Source organism: Galeopterus variegatus, unplaced genomic scaffold (assembly GCF_000696425.1).
Source record: "Galeopterus variegatus unplaced genomic scaffold, G_variegatus-3.0.2 Scaffold3751, whole genome shotgun sequence".
Taxonomy (NCBI): domain Eukaryota; kingdom Metazoa; phylum Chordata; class Mammalia; order Dermoptera; family Cynocephalidae; genus Galeopterus; species Galeopterus variegatus.
In genome coordinates this window covers 65,600-82,349 of record NW_007729862.1, presented here as the reverse complement: position 1 = coordinate 82,349, position 16,750 = coordinate 65,600, and the positions used below count along the sequence as shown (strand labels likewise).

The 16,750-nt window shown below is 37.5% G+C and overlaps 1 protein-coding gene across 1 annotated transcript in view; it reads right to left on the bottom strand.

Moving 5' to 3' along the window:
- PRTG (protogenin) overlaps positions 1-14,927 on the bottom strand; it is a gene marked incomplete at its 5' end in the record, with an annotated part of 118,189 nt that extends 103,262 nt beyond the window's left edge. The window contains one exon of the mRNA XM_008585898.1: positions 14,609-14,927. Coding sequence (XP_008584120.1) covers positions 14,609-14,927 — 319 coding nt within the window. The remainder of the gene's footprint in view (positions 1-14,608) is intronic.
- Positions 14,928-16,750: the final 1,823 nt, after the last annotated feature.

The following is a 16,750-nucleotide window of genomic DNA, read 5'->3' as shown; positions in this document are numbered from 1 at the left end:
GTACGGGGGCAACACTGAGGGTTGCGATCCGTTGCCGGACACGGAAAAAGACAAAAAGACAAAAAAAAAAAGTAGAGATAAATGATGTAAAGAATAGAAAAATGGAATCAACAAAACCAAAAGTTGGGAAAAGTCATGACCCCGGCTTCTGGTCAAGATGGTGGAAAAGATGGTCCCCAGCATTGCTCTCTTCCACAAATCAACCAAATTACAACTGTTAAAGTGCAACAATAGCCAAGCTGGGGCCGCTAGAGCTCAGGGGAAGAGGAAGAGAGACCTACGGGGTGCATGAAGGCGGGAGAAGCCACAATGAGAGAAAGAAATAACCACTCCAATCCGTTTTGAGCCCTGATCACTTCAAGGCTGGAACTGGTGAGCGCACAGAGCAGGAGCTGGCAAAAGCTGCAGCTGTGCCCTTCAGATGGAGTTGCTTGGAGGCTGCAGCGGAGAAGAGGGCCTTGGTGGCCCCCAGGACAGCAAGACTACTAATAGGGTCCCTGTGGCCCCACACAGGAGTGAGGAGCCAGAACAACTGAACAAAAGGAGCCCCTCAGAGTCCAGTGAGTTATCACAAGGGACTGGCACATGGCCCAGCCCATGGGAAGTGTTTGGAGCATGGGTGGTGGGGTAGATGTACCCACTGGGAGAACACTGCAGCACAGCAAGGATAGCTGATCCACCCTCCAATCAGTGTAGGACCACTCAGTGGAGACTGGTCAGGAATACAGAACTGCAGGGGGCGCAGTTTGCTGAAAAGACTAAGGTCCAGACCAGAGTTTCCAGACAACCCAGGTGCACCAGATCTCACGAGTCCTGGAAGCACCTTTAACATCAACCATTAAAACCTGAGCTGCACAAAAAGCCTTCCTCAGGAAATCAGCAGCAAAGCAACAACTTAGCTCAACCACAGAGCTCAAGTGTTGGTCCCCACAGGAAGTTCCCCCATTTTAGAAGCAAAGGACAACAAATTAGTTCCAGTGCAGAGTTTTAAGTGGTAGGAACAGCAAATAATCTAACACAGATCTGAAATGTAGGAACAGCAAATAACCTAACACAGATCTGAAATAAAAAACAAAATACCCACAGACCAGAGACAAAGTTTGATATTAACTAGTAAAGGTCTCTCATTACCAAAGAACACCTATAAAACCTAGAAGGACCGGGGCCAGCCCGGTGGCGCACTGCTACAGTGCGCTGCTTGGGAAGCGCAGCGGCGCTCCCGCCGAGGGTTCGGATCCCACATACAGACCGGCTGCTCACTGGATGAACGAGGTGCGGGGGCAACACCGAGGGTTGTGATACCGTTGCCGGTCCCGGTCCGGTACGGGCGCGACACTGAGGGTTGCGATCCGTTGCCGGTCATGAAAAAAGACAAAAAGGAAAAAAAAAAAACCTAGAAGGACAAGAAGTCCCCTGGGCTACCAAGGCAGGGAAGGGGGAGGGCGGAGACCTCGGCCACACCCCCTGACACCTACAACCACCACAGTAATGACCACCGAGCTGCTGCAGGAAGCGCCTCGGGCTCCTGAGCTGGGGTGGTAAGGGTTAGGGCTTCAGCCACAGCCCTCTGATATCTGCACCCACCCCAGCCATGACCAAGCCACTCCTGGAAGCCCCCTGGTCTCCCACGCAGGAATGAGGGGTATACCACAGGCCTCAACCCCGGCTCTCCTCCTTCCTCCATCTCCCACCCTATTTCCTTCCCCTTTCCCCTCTTCCCCACCCCCCCAACTGCTCCACATCACAGAATGATGTTTATTTAAAGTTAATAAACTTTAAAAAGTAAAAATAAATAAATAAATAAATAAAAACCAAAAGTTGGTTCTTTGAAAAGATGAACAACACTGACAAACTTTTTGATAGACTGATAAAAAAAAAAAGAGAAGACACACCATTAACATCAGAAATGAAAGGGGTAACATTACTACTGACCTTTAAACCTCTCAATAAAGAAAAGTCCAGGATCAGATGACTTCACATCAAATTCCACACACACGAAAAAATTTTTGGCTGGCCAGTACAGAGATTGAACCCCAGAACTTTGGTGTTATCAGCACTGCACTCTAACCAACTGAGATAACCAGCCAGCCCCACAGAAAGTTTAAAGAAGAATGAACAGGGCCGGCCCAGTGGCGCACTTGGTAGAGTGCGGCGCTTGGGAGCGCGGCGGCGCTCCCGCCGAGGGTTCGGATCCCATATAGAGACCGGTCCGCTCACTGGTTGAGCGCGGTGCGGGCGCGACACCGAGGGTTGCGATCCCGTTACCAGCCACAAAAAAATGAAAAAAAAAAAAAAAAGAAGAATGAACACCAATCCTTCTCAAACTCTTCCAAGAAACATAAGAGAAAACACTTAATAACTCATCCTATAAGGCCAAGTTTAATATCAAAGCCAGACAGAGATCACAAGAAAAGAACATTAGAGACCAATATACTCTATGAATATGGATGCAAAATCCCAATAAACTGCTATCAAACCAAATTCAACAATATATTAAAAGGATGACATTGATCAAGGAGAATTTATGCCATGAATGCAAAAGTGGTTCAACATAAAATTAATAAATATAATATACCACATTAATGGAACAAAGGAAAAGAAACATGATTATTTCAATTGATGCAAAAAAGGCACCTGAAAAAATCCAACACACTTTCATGACAAAAACACTCAGAAAATTAGGAATAGAAGGAAACTTCCTCAAAATGATAACAGGCATTTATGAAAAAGCTCACAGCTACTATTATACTCAGTAGTGAATGACTGAAAGCGTTTCCCCTATGATCAGGAACAAGACAATGATACCCGCTTTCACCACAGCTATTCATCATTTTACTAGAAATTCTAGCCAAAGCAATTAGACAAGAAAAAGAAATAAAGGCATCCAAATTGGAGAGAAAAAAGTAAAACTATACCATTCATAGATGATATCATCTTGTTTACAGAAAATCCCAAAGAATCCACAAGAAAGCTACTAGAGCTAATAAATGAATTCACAAGAGTTTCAGGGTATAAGATCAACATACATAAAGCAGTTGTGTTTACATATACCAGCAATAAACTATCTGAAAACAAAATTTATAAAATCATTCCATCTACAATAACATCTAAAAGAATAAAATATCTAGAAATAAATTTCACCAAAAAGGTGAAATACTTTTGACTTATACACTGAAAATTACAAAACACTGATGAAAGATATGACATAAACAAATGGAAAGACATGCCATTCATGGACTGAAAGACAATATTGTTAAGATGCCAATAGCTACTCAAAGCAATCTACAGATTCAATGCAATTCCTACCTAAATTCCAACATCATTTTTCAGAAATGAAAAAGCCAACACTTAAATTCATATGAAAGTGAAAGAGGCCCCAAAGAGCCAAACTGTCTTACAAAAGAACAAAGTTGGAAGACTCATATTTTCTGATTCAAAAACTTACTAAAAAGCTACAATAATCAAAACAGTGGGGTATTGGTATAAAGACAGACATACAGATCAATGGAATAGAATTGCGAGTCTAGAAATAAGCCACATATACCTAGGCTAATTGATTTCAACAAGGTGCCACATCCATTCAGTGGGGGAAGAACAGTCTCTTCAACAAATGGTGTAAGAATAACTGGATTTCCACATACAAAAGTGTGAAGTTGGACCTCCACCACTGGATTTGGCAATGGATTTCTAGATATGACACCAAAAGCACAAACAACAAAAGATTAAATAAATTGGACTTAATCAAAATTAGAAATTCTTGTGGATCAAAGAACATTAACAAGAAAGTAAAAAGACAAAATACAGAATGAAAGAAAATATTTGCAAGTCATATATCTATCTGATAAGGGTATATTTTCCAGAATACATAAGGAATTCCTACAACTCAACAAGACTACCAACAATGAAATTTAAAAATTGGCAAAGGAGTTAAACTGACATTTTTCCAAAGAAGATATACAAATGGCCAATAAGCACATGAAAAAATGTCAACATCGTTAGTCATTAGAGAAACACAAACCAAAACCACAATAAGATACCACTTCACACATACTAGGTTGTTATAATTTTTTTTTTAAAAGGAAAATAACAGTGTTAATAAAGATGTAGAAATATTGGAACCCTCAGGCATTGCTGGTGTGAATGTAAAATGGTGTAGCCACTGTGGAAAATAGTTTGGTGGCTCCTCAAACAGTTAGATGTAGAATTACTACATGACCCAGCAATTCCACTCTTAGGTATATACCCAAAAGAAACTAAAATAGGGACTTAAAGATATTTGTATGGTGATATTCACTGCAGATGGAAACAATCCAGGTGTCCATCAACATGGACAAACAAAATATGGTATAGCCATACAATGGTCTCTCAAAAAGGGTATATACCCAAAAGAAACTAAAATAGGGACTTAAAGATATTTGTATGGTGATATTCACTGAAGATGGAAACAATCCAGGTGTCCATCAACATGGACAAACAAAATATGGTATAGCCATACAATGGTCTCTCAAAAAGGAACAAATAAAAGGAATGAAGTGCTGATATGTGCCACAACATGGATAAACCTTGAAAACATGCTAAGCGAAAGAAGACAATCACAAAAGACCACATACTGAATGATTTCATTTATATGAAATATCCAGAATAAGCAAATCCACTGAGACAGAAAGTAGGTTGGTAGCTGCTAGGGGAAAATAAGGAGTGACTACTAACAGACACAGGTTTCTGTTTGGGGTGATGAAATGTTCTGAAATTAGATAGTGGTGACAGGAGCACAAAACCCACTGAACTGTATTCTTTAAAAGGGTAAACTTTATGGTATGTGAATTAAGTCTCAATAAAATTGTTATTTAAAAAAAAACAACTTCCATGCTAGACATAGGCTGTCACTATGCCCTTTTTCCATGTAATAACAACAATAATAATAATGATAATGATACGCATTCAACCATTTATTTAAAATTCAATCATTTAGTTAAAACTCAACCTTCTGACTACAAAAGAGCCTCACTGCATTGGAAGTTCTTCAAAGACATGTTGAAAATCATTGCTTTAGATTAAACTTTCATCTGGACAGATATATAAACAAATGTTGAACTTCTAAAAGGACTGGAGCTCAATCTCCCTGCATTGAGGATATACACAAGAAAAGGAATTCCTTGAAGTGTTACAGGACAGATAAAAATAGAAACACATTAGTGATTTATTCGAAAATCACCTCTTTACTACAGCAACAGAAAAACCTTTATAGAAGTACAGTAGTAAAGGGTAAATTGCACAAATACAAAATAGTCATTTTTTTTTTAATTAAGAAATGTCTTTAATTTCAGTATCAGTTCTGTTGCCATTCTTTTCTATATTCTTTTTTTTTGTCTTTTGTCTTTTTCCGTGTCCAGCAACGGATCGCAACCCTCAGTGTTGCCCCCGTACCGGACCGGGGACCGGCAACGGGACCGCAACCCTCGGCGTCGCTCCCACGCCTCGCTCAGCCAGTGAGCAGGAACCGGTCTGTATGTGGGATCCGAACCCTCGGGCGGGAGCGCCGCCACGCTTCCCAAGTGGCGCACTATCCAGTGCGCCACCGGGCCGGCCCATTCTTTTCTATATTCTAGATTTGATGATATATGTTTGAATACAGAAAGACACATTTCTCTCCCCTCCCCCTTTCCCACCTCTAGTGACCACAGTCATCCCCTCTGAAAGTTGCTTAAGTAAGAACTTCTGTTTGTTAGAGACTTTCTATTCTGATAAAAAACGGTAGAGTTAATTCTAGTAACGTTAAGGAACTGGTCACATCTCTGTTGACCAACTGTGAATCTACTTAATTTCTCAGCGTACCATTTGCTAAGCAGTAAAATTTTCTTTCTAAATATCAGAGCATCCAAGTCCACAGCTGGTGTACTTTAAATCAATGAAAATTAAGCTTATATTTCACAAGCTTTATCTGTTTGTATTCTTCCTTTCATGTATTAATTATCACAGATTTCTAAAAATGTGGTAAATCATCTGGGTAAGGATAATTGCAGGCTTTGAAGAAATCATGTTTCATCAGTGGGATAACTTTCAGTAATTTTTTTGGCAGCTTTTGGTAATCTTATTGCTTTACTGAAGCTGTTCCCTCAATTAAAATTATATTAAATGCATTACTAAGAGTATGGATATAAGTTTTCTTGAACATATAAAAAGTTAGTTCTTTTTATTGAGAGAACAGTAAACACATTTAACTGGTAAAATTACTTAAGAAAAGCTATGATCTTTTGTTTAAAAAAATGGTACTACCAACATCAAAGCATTTTTTCCTATTACATATCCACTTTGAGGTCAATATTTTAATCTGAGTTACTTTAAATCCTATCAGAGGGACTCAAGCTAATTCAGTTTGAAAGCTGGGGGGAAATTAAATCTTACCATTTTTAATAGGAATTGGTGAGATAGGGAGTCAGTATAATCTATTTCTATTAAAACACTAATAAATAAGCAAAACTCAAGATGAAGTCAGAACTATATTTTAAAAAATACTAAGTATATAAACATAAAAATACACTATTAATTATTAGCAAAAACAAGACACATTTATTTGTAAATATACCTCTCATACACTGTGTAAACCTCCAAAGCAGCGTAACTAGTCTCAACTGTCCTGTCCCAGACAAAGTAACTTAGTTTTTTAGACTCTTAAAAATAGTACTAGTCCTAATTATCACTATTGGTTTTAGACCTCCTCTATATGACATCCTAAAAAGCAAGTTAAATAATAGTCAAATTATTTTTTTTCTCAAGGACATAAGTGGTTCTCTTGCAATGTGATTGCACTCGATCTTACAAAGGAAACGACCACTTGTTTAGAATTACAATAACAGAATTACAAAAGTAAGGGCAATGTGCTACTCAATGTCCACCCCCTCTTTTTTTCTAGCTACCCATTTTTACACATATGACAACTAAAGATCATAATGATTAAGTGACTTGTTTAAAGTCATATAAGTCATCAGCAATGGAGAAGCTACGAATGCTTGGCTCTTTGTTTCTTTGTCATTCTTTCCTCTTTTCCACCGCAGTTTGCAGCAACTTAATAAAAAATATGGCAGCATTAAACATATTTACCAGCTATTGATACTTGCCAACTCTCATAAAGAAATTATGTCAAGAACATTAAAAATCTATCTTGACACAAATACCGTTTCTTGTAGCAGAATTTTCCTTAAATACATGAAAAGGGTACATTCTTCTCTTCTATTTTGAACTGATGATATGTTCTACTCCAAGTGCTTTTTGGAGTTGAACACATATTGCCAAATGTTCAGCCAGTCTTGCTCAGCACTAGAACAGCTCTTAGAGGACTCTGTTTCCTCATCCATTCACCTCAACGTGCTGCTTGGTCCACCAGTGCTTATTTGCCTCTACAGGTGACCAACTACATGTATCGATAGTTATAACTTTTAATAGCATAAACAGCTAACCAACACAGAAGCACACACAAAAAGTGATAACTTGGGAAAGACACAGACTGTGAAATCCCTGCCCACCACTAATAAGTAATCTAAAATAAATATTTCAAAAATAACCACTTGAAATTTTGCCTGCAACTGTGTGCTAGTTCACATACTATATTGTCTAATTCTTTTCCCTCACTCTCCCACTGATGCCCTCTCAAGATGCTACCATCTTTACATCATTATCTGAAGGAAGTTAAGTCCTTCTGCCCAAAACAAAAGTTGATGGCACCGCTGAATTAACTGAAAAGATTTCTGTTAACCATTCACCTAACAAACCACCTACCACATAGCAAATACTATTCTCTGGACTGTTAATGTCATACAGTTTTTCTTCTCTCCATGCAGAACACCACAAAAGATTCTTTTTAATATTTACTACACACGGAATTTCCCATATCTTTTCAACTATGGCATCCATCACATCAAGTAAATATAAAAGGTGTTGAGTAAACAAGGTTAAATGAAATTTACATTTATTCTCTGACTGGACATAACTGAGAAATGATCTCAAATACTGAAATCAAACTAATGGATCTACAGAAGGGTGAACTCTTAAAAGCAGTTTTCAACGTACTGTGTACATGAAAATGGGATACGGAAGCACTATCATTCCAACCTAGACAATGATCTGAACACATTTTTTTTAAATCAAGCTTCTTCACAATACTTAAAAATATAAATAGTCCTCCAATCAATAAATTTAGCATTGCTAACACCAAAAAAAAAAAAAGTGGAATATCAAGCATAAGACAGAAACAGTTAAGGTGACTAACAGCCCAGTATCATCGGGAAAGAAGTTTTTCTACTATATTCAGAAACAACAGTGGTTCTCAAACAGGGGTGATTTTGCCTTCTAGAAGACATTTTTTGGTTGTCACGACTGGGAGGGGGTGCCATTGGCATCTGGCAGGTAGAAGCCAGGGACGCTGCTACACACCATACAATGCACAGGACAACCCCCACAATGAAGAATTATTTGGCCTAAAATGTCAATTATACCAAGGCTGAGGAACCCTGTAGAAGACATTTTTTGGTTGTCACGACTGGGAGGGGGTGCCATTGGCATCTGGCAGGTAGAAGCCAGGGACGCTGCTACACACCATACAATGCACAAGACAACCCCCACAATGAAGAATTATTTGGCCTAAAATGTCAATTATACCAAGGCTGAGGAACCCTAAGAAATGTAATCTATACCCAGAAATATCTTGGGTTTTTTATATTTGTTTGTTTTTGGTAAATATTGGTAGAGTAAAAGATAAGCCACTGAGTGACTCACATTCTGAGTAGTACTAAAGGACTGCAAAACAATGAAAGGGCTATTTTGGAGAATTATTCCAAAAGAATATGATTTATTTGTAGTGGTCTGTATAAAGCAGCATCACTAAAGAAAAAAAACAAAACAAAACTGTCACACTATTCCAGATAAATGGAGATTTACCGTAGTTTCATAAAGTAAACTTTAAAAAGAAAATTTCCTTTCCATAAGTCCTTGTATCCACTGAGGATACAAGTCTGAAACCATAGCCCTGAACAATGACTGCATTCTCCAACAGTTACCTGATTAATCTAACCACTACAAATGCTAAAGCTATAAAAAGTATATATAAACATGAGGGAAGGGCAAACCCTCCAGAAACTGAAAAAACAAACATTTTTAATTCATGCCTTCTGCTCACTCCATAAGAATTTTGCTAGGAAAAAAAAAAAAAAAAAAGAATTATGGCTGCTGAAGGTAATTTAGTACATTTTTACCTTCTGTGTACATCAACATTTTCACTTGTTTACTGTGAGCTCACTCTGTGCAGAGTATTATGTTAGGGCAACTGCAAATATTCCTTCCATGATTAAAACTGTTATCTTCCTCTTTCTTTCTTATTTATCAGGATTTAAATGATGAATAAAAAATGTTTTAATAAAGAATTTGGAGACTTTAAACTCTCAAAAGCATTAAGATAGTCTTGACTAACAATGAAAACTTAATTTAGGGAGCAATTTTTAGGATTCTTTTAAAATATCAATAAGTACAGTTGTTTTAAAAATTTAAGTATGATCCTCAACGAAATACCTGACTCAACAGTACTGATTATTTTTTATGTAAACAGTATTACCAGTTTAAAAGCTAAAAGTAATTGATCCTAATTGAGCAACCCTGTTTAAGAGATAAAAATCATCTTCAAAACTGTAGTCAAGAATATCTTGGTTTTAAAAAGTAAACTAAAGTGCATTTAATTTATTAACTGAAATACTCCTTTAACCCAAAACCCTGCTTAAAAGATTTGTTTTTCTGGTATTCTTTTAAATTGCTCTGGACTTCATCAACAGGCCCAGCTGTTAAATTGAGGTGCAATGACAACAAATCCCTGGGCAAACAACTGCTAAGAGTGAGACCCTTTCTTTAGAATAATCAGAGATAGTTGACAAAAGGGAGCCATACCAAACATCTTTTCAAAAATAAATCAAGAACCTGGGCAGAAATAAAATAAACGCATTTATATACATCTTAAAGAAAATTGTGTTCTACCCCCTCACTGGATCCTGCTTTGCTAGAAAACAAAAATCCAACAAAAATTAAAATCTGAAAAAGAGACAGCATATAGGTTTCTGCCAATGAGAAATGATCCTCACTAATCAAGTGCAAAGTGGGAAAAACTGGTTCCATTACCCAGACATTATCAGACACCTGATAAACAGACTATTAATAGACTTTAAGACCAAGTGTCACTGTAAATAAGCCTGTAGAGCTATATGTGCAACTTTTACTTCCTTGACTTCACTTAGGCAATTTTAAGATGGTAAATTTAAAGTTAAACATAGACTTTTCAACCACATCCCCTTTTTAAAAGTGATTTTTCTTGGATTCCAGAAAGCATCAGCTGAACCTTAACTACAGTGTTGGCAGATTGGTCTCTCTAAATATCACAGTCCTACCCATCTTATTTTTCCAAAATCAAATAACTTTTACTTATGTGTTAGCACTCTTGAATTATGGTAGGTAACTGCTAATGGCTTGACTTGAAGTGAGTATGCACACAGGTGGGAGACCTTGTCCTTTATGGCATCTGCAAATTTCAATAAAACAGTGACAATGTAGCAAAATCTTGCCTATTTTGGGTCCAAAGATCATTTATAAAATCCAAAATCTAGGTTATTGTCTCATAGCTCTTATGGTGTTTTCAATATGCCACTCCCCTCTTTTTTTTTTTTTAAACATTGCTCTTTAAATGCTTTTAATATATTTTAATTTCACATTCCAAAATCAACTTTGGACTATAACTTATGCATTACTCTTTAAGATAGATACTACACCGAAAGAAGAGTTTTTCATTAATCCCACAAAAAAGCCTCCAGTTTTATCTTAATTTTCAACTGGTGATAAACATTTTATTCATGAAAAACAACCTACATCCTTTTAAAGAAAATGACTATTGCCACTTAAAGTTAGAGAAATGCACCCCCTACACAACTTTACTGATGCCGAAATTAACCTCAAGATATTGAAAAACGCAATCAAAAAGTTACAATAATTCCTATGTTCTTCCATTTACAAATGTTCACACAAAAATTATTTTTTACCCAACTGAACAATCCCGAAAAACCTAAGAAATATAAGTCAGCTTTATGTTCTCTTTCCCTCTATCCTAAGACTTCAATTTCCACCTTTTATGGAAAGGAAATAAACAACTAGCTTCCTGTTCAATCACTAGCTTACAGCCAGTCTTTTACACATCACAGAACACAACCCGCCTCCTCCTTTACTTCTCTCAAATGTGTCTTATCTTAATTTAAACTTGTTGAAATATGAGACCGTTTTACCACACTAATGGTTTCCTATGAAATTTACTTATTTCAACACTAAGAGGCAAGAAACATCAAGATATCTGTAGATTATTTCTGATTTCTAAAATATTTAATTTATATAATGAAGGCTTAGTAATCATGAAAGTGAAAATCTGATTTGCCAAAATTTAAAAATATTGAAATTTATAAGAAAGAGTTTAATCTTCTGTTCTTACTGTTGCATACAACTACAAAAAGGGCCTCTCACATCATTCCCCTTTCTATTCTAATTACATGAAAATGTGAAACAGCTAAAATGACTATCAATAAAAAGGATTACCTTTTTTAAAAGCTAAATATTACTTTAACCCTATACTTTCCTTTAAAAATGGGACGCCTTAGCAAAACTAAATTAGACGAATTCTTTTATGCTTGGATGAACAACAGGAAAGCAAAGCCTCCAGGCCTTTGGGGAGGAACCCAGTCCCTGAGCCCTGCTCTGATGTGCTTGGGAGATAAGGCTCCATAGTGACACTTAAGGAAAGGCCTGTTCACATTTGAATTTCTGCATTCCTCGAGAACAATTCATGGCAATAACTAACTTTGCAGAAGAGCTACATGAAAGCTTTGGCCAATGAATGAGGGTCATCTGCTCTTTATCACAAGGGTAAACCTCATCCTGGCCAGTTTCTAACCTTTTAACCCTGTGAATTCCTAATTTACACATGAATAATGGAATTCTTGCCTAGAGTGCAACTTTCAGCTTCTAGTTCCTAAGTTTAGAAACCAAGACTTGATTGCCTGTGTGTAAAAATCTAAAACTTGCACATATTAAAGTTTTAGATTTCCAGGTGCTGTACTATTACACTTCTGAACCAAAAGATATGCTTGCTGAAAAAATTCTTTGACTAAGAAAATAAAAAGAACATACTTGCACCCTGCTGTTATCAATAACTAGGAGAGAACTAGCTTTAAAACAAACAAAAACCAAAACCAGAATGTCCACTTAATGCTTATTCTCTTCCTGTTTAATATGTATAAAATCTTTACCCTGAACACAGGATAAAGTGATTTGAGCCTCCATCATTTGACACTCAAATATCAGAACTTTGTTAATTCAGAATCTCTAAGAAATCTCATATTTCTAAAGAAAAACCTAAACCCACTATGCATTTCTTATTTTTAATCTATAATACTGAATGGATTTTCCTAGCAAAATACCTCCTCAGGGTTAAAGAAAATGTGTGCATATAAAAAATGTGGTCCCTAACTGATCACAGTTGGTACTGTATTTACAGCAAAGCAATGTTATACATAATTTCACTGGAAAGTTTTTGATACTTATAATATGAACGTACTTCAACACAAAAGTCTTCAAGTTGGGTCATATAAATATTTATTATTAGTGATAATCTTTATAATGATACAAAAATCTAAAGATATTCAAAATGCCTGTACTAACTTTTGTTACACCTACTACACAAGTGTTCAGAGTTTACTTATGAAGTTAGAAAGCTCTGCATGTTTTCAAAAGTGTTTCTGGGATACCCAGAATTCTGTCAGGCTTCTCAGGAGGTCCTGGAAACAACGTGTGGTCATGACAAATGCTTCATCTTTTCAAGGCCTATCCACCCCCCCCCCTTCACTCCTCTACCCCCTACCCTAAAAGGTAATACAAGTTACAGTTCCTGGGTATAAAAACACAAGATTCCACAAACCTGAAAAGGTAGAAAACCACAACTCTATAAAACAATTTTACATTAGACAAAAATTAAATGAACAGAACATAAGCATAAAAAGCTGAAAGAACACTATTCTGAAAATAGTACGTACAGAAAAACCATTACTCAATGGGGGAAAAATGATTACTAGTCAATGATTACAGCAAAAAAAAAAAAGAGTTTATCAAAAATCCTCTCAGGTTTACACTATTCTTTGACAAGGGTGGGGGTGGGGCTAGAATTAGAAACTTCTCTAATTCTCTGACATATTTCAATTTAAAAACACCTCTGCTTGCAATTTATTTTCTACAATAAATTGTTATTGTACAAATGAAATAAATTACTAATATGAGAGTGGTATAAATACAGCTATGAACAGTTAAAATAGTTAAAGTCTCCTAGGAAATTCCTGCCAATAGCTTCCTAAATTTCAATTGTATAGACTTTGAAGAAGCTATTTCCCAAAGATTATGCCTTTATCTCAAGAACTCCCTCTTCCTATTGTTCATCTTGTAAATGATCAATTTATGGGTATAGTGCAAAGTCTATCTTTTGTGGACAAACAAAAGCATGTTACGAGGATGCCCGTAAAACTATTAAAGATACAGTTTTGTTTTGTTTTTCAAGATTTTAATAGCGTATTGTAATAGAGTGCTGCATGTTTGATTCCCTGAAGAGGTGGAAAGCCTCACTGGGAACAAGGAATTCCCTACCTGTCCTAGGCCACCTTTACACTCAACACTTATCAGGTCAACCACCAAGCAATGCATCACTTGGACAAATGGTTGATCTGATGGGTTTGTTAATACAAAGGAAATCATTAGACAGCAAACTTTATGACGAGTGGGGAAAAAAGTGAGCAGATCTGGTTTAAGTCCATTAGGCGTAATATGGAAATGGCCTAATCTCTTTCTCTCCCAGCAGGAAAAAGACAAGGAATACTTCAAAGGCTTGAAAGGCTTGAGAGTTACTGACCAATGCCCTCTCTTACAATTAAAAAGCAACATGGGTGATCTAAAAGCAGTCAGAGAAATGGAAGGTTGGACTGTAAGAAAGATTTAGCATTCAAGGGCTATCTACAAAGTAGAAAGATTTGCTTGTGATTGTTTTCATTTAATTACTAATTTCCAAAAGATGAGATTTCAGAACAACTTTTGTTGTGTTGGCTGAACTTCTATACCTATCTCTTCTTATTGTGTGAAACACTTGAAATTTATACAAAGTCACCTCTACATGTTTTATTTTACTTGGCATTCTAAACCTAATTTGACTTCTGTTCTCAATGATTCATTTGAATTTACATATACATTTTTTTCAGATTTCTCTGCATGCCTTATCATCAAGTATTATCTCCAAATTCTTAACGTATGTATGATTTTTAGAGTTCTTATACTAATAAATCAAGAAATCATCAAAATGTAGCAATGAAAAATGTCAACAATCAAGAACGTAAAACACTTACTTGATATGGTAAGATGAGCTTTTTGACTAAGAATGGCTCCGTATTTGTTCATTGCTAAGCACTGATAAAGTCCTTCGTTATACTAATAAATCAAGAAATCATCAAAATGTAGCAATGAAAAATGTCAACAATCAAGAACTTAAAACACTTACTTGATATGGTAAGATGAGCTTTTTGACTAAGAATGGCTCCGTATTTGTTCATTGCTAAGCACTGATAAAGTCCTTCATCAGATTGCTCTCCTCGCCTGCCTTCCACCTCACTGATGTATAAAGAGCCGTTAGAAAGAACCTGGATCCGTTTATTTTCAGACACTTTTGCTCCATTTTTCAACCATGTGACCTTAATAGGAACTTCTCCATGAGCCTGGCAATCTAAAACGACTGGGTCCTTTCTTGTGACAGTTACATCCTGTGGTTCTGTTATAAAAAACAGTTCGCTAAAGCACCACACTCCTATAAGGAAAAAGGGAGAAAGACATATCCAGAATTACAGGTATGAAATCATTTCTTAACACATAATTGTAAAACACATTCAAGGTATAATAAGAAAAATTTAACAAACCTTATTAGTTAATTTACAAACACCTTAATAAACCAATCAAAGTTTCAGCAAACCTTTCAACAAATCAGAGGAATTGCCTTTTACATCTACACTAAAAACACAGGGAAGATTTCAATAACTTCTATGCCTTGTAAGAATTGCAGTCTCAAGTTCCTTTCTAGAGTTTCAAAATCATCAGGAAAACTCGTGAGCACAAGCTGTTTGCTACTTTTACAAGCTTGTCAAAAAGATCTTGAACAGAGTAAGTCGTAAAAGTCTAATTTTACAAGAAATCATTAGCAAAACTCCAACTCTGTGAACAAGCAAGTTTATTTCCTTATCCCTTGAAGTGTTTTTGGAACCCTTGGCACCTACTCCTTTGGAAAGTGCGTTTATCTTTTGTGACAAATTACAAGTTTGCATTTTTTTTTATCTGCCCTTTTACAGCAGGGACTCTGTGTCCTCTCCTTGAAAGAAATCCATTTACTTAATTTCTGCAGAGCAAGCTAGGTATTTAAAGGACAAACAATAGACTTTGAAAAGTTGGTAACTCTTGCTGCTTGTACTCAGTGGGTGATCGGATTAGGAAACTTTTATTTCACTTTTTTGTAACTACCAACTGTTGGAAAAAAATGCGTGACTAATTGGTCCTTACTGTCTAATAGGGATAGGAGATTGCTTAATCAACCAATACACATTTTTTTTATCAGAGCAGAGGGAAGGCTTTATCCTTAGCATACACATCGCCCCTGGCCCCCGCCAGGATAAAGCATCCGATGACCAACTAATACTCTGTCACCTCCTGCATTTAGCGCGAAAGCCGGCTAAGAAGTCTTGCATATTGATTGGGACCGGATGGAGAGTTCAGGCGTGGACGGGAACGTTTCATCTTCCTCCTGATCATTTTAAATCCATGATTACAAATCCCCGGGAATGATTTCTCTATTTCTCATAAAAGCAGATCCTCAGAAACCTCACGCTCCCGGGCTACTGATTTCCCTTAATGTATGACCAGGGCGACGCAAGCCACCCTAACAGCCTGGCGCTGCGCAGACCACTCCGGAAGGCGCCCATTGTGTTTCCGAGCCACATCCGACTTTGATCTTTTTCTCACGCTAACACAAACTAACTCCCCCAGAAAAAAAAAAAAAAAAGAAAGAAAGATAGAAAGAAAGCCCAGCGTTCGTAACCTGTAAATAAATAAAATATTCTGAGGACCTCTCCTACCCCCGCCCCCGGCCGCCCGCCCCCTTTCGCTTTATACTTTCATCTCTGAGGAAACCAATACCGACGCAAGGGAGAAAAATGAGTTCATCCAAGTTTGCGCAAGGCTAACCTGAGTTTGGAGGAACCCTCAGCTCCGTATACCTCAGGCCCTGCCCCCAATATTAAGCTGCAGGAAATACTCGTAAATCCTATTCAGTCACCTCCCTTCCCAGTTTGGGGCACCTTACTCCCTCCCCCTGCGGGGCACAAATCGGCCACGCAACTTCCAACCCTCTTCTCTTTCCAATTCCACCTTCCCATCTCCTCCTCCCTCGATCGGGATCCGGGAAACTGGGGGCGTGAGGGGTGCGGGCCTGAGTGCTGAGTTTACCGTCCCCACCCCTACAAAGTTGGGGAACCCCCACTGCAAACACTGGAAGCCGCGCGGAACCGCGGCGCCCCCTGCGCTGCGAGGCTGCCACTAAGGAAACAATATAAATAAAGCCACGTGCGGCCGCGGCCGCCCCCGCCGGCGAGCAGCGCGG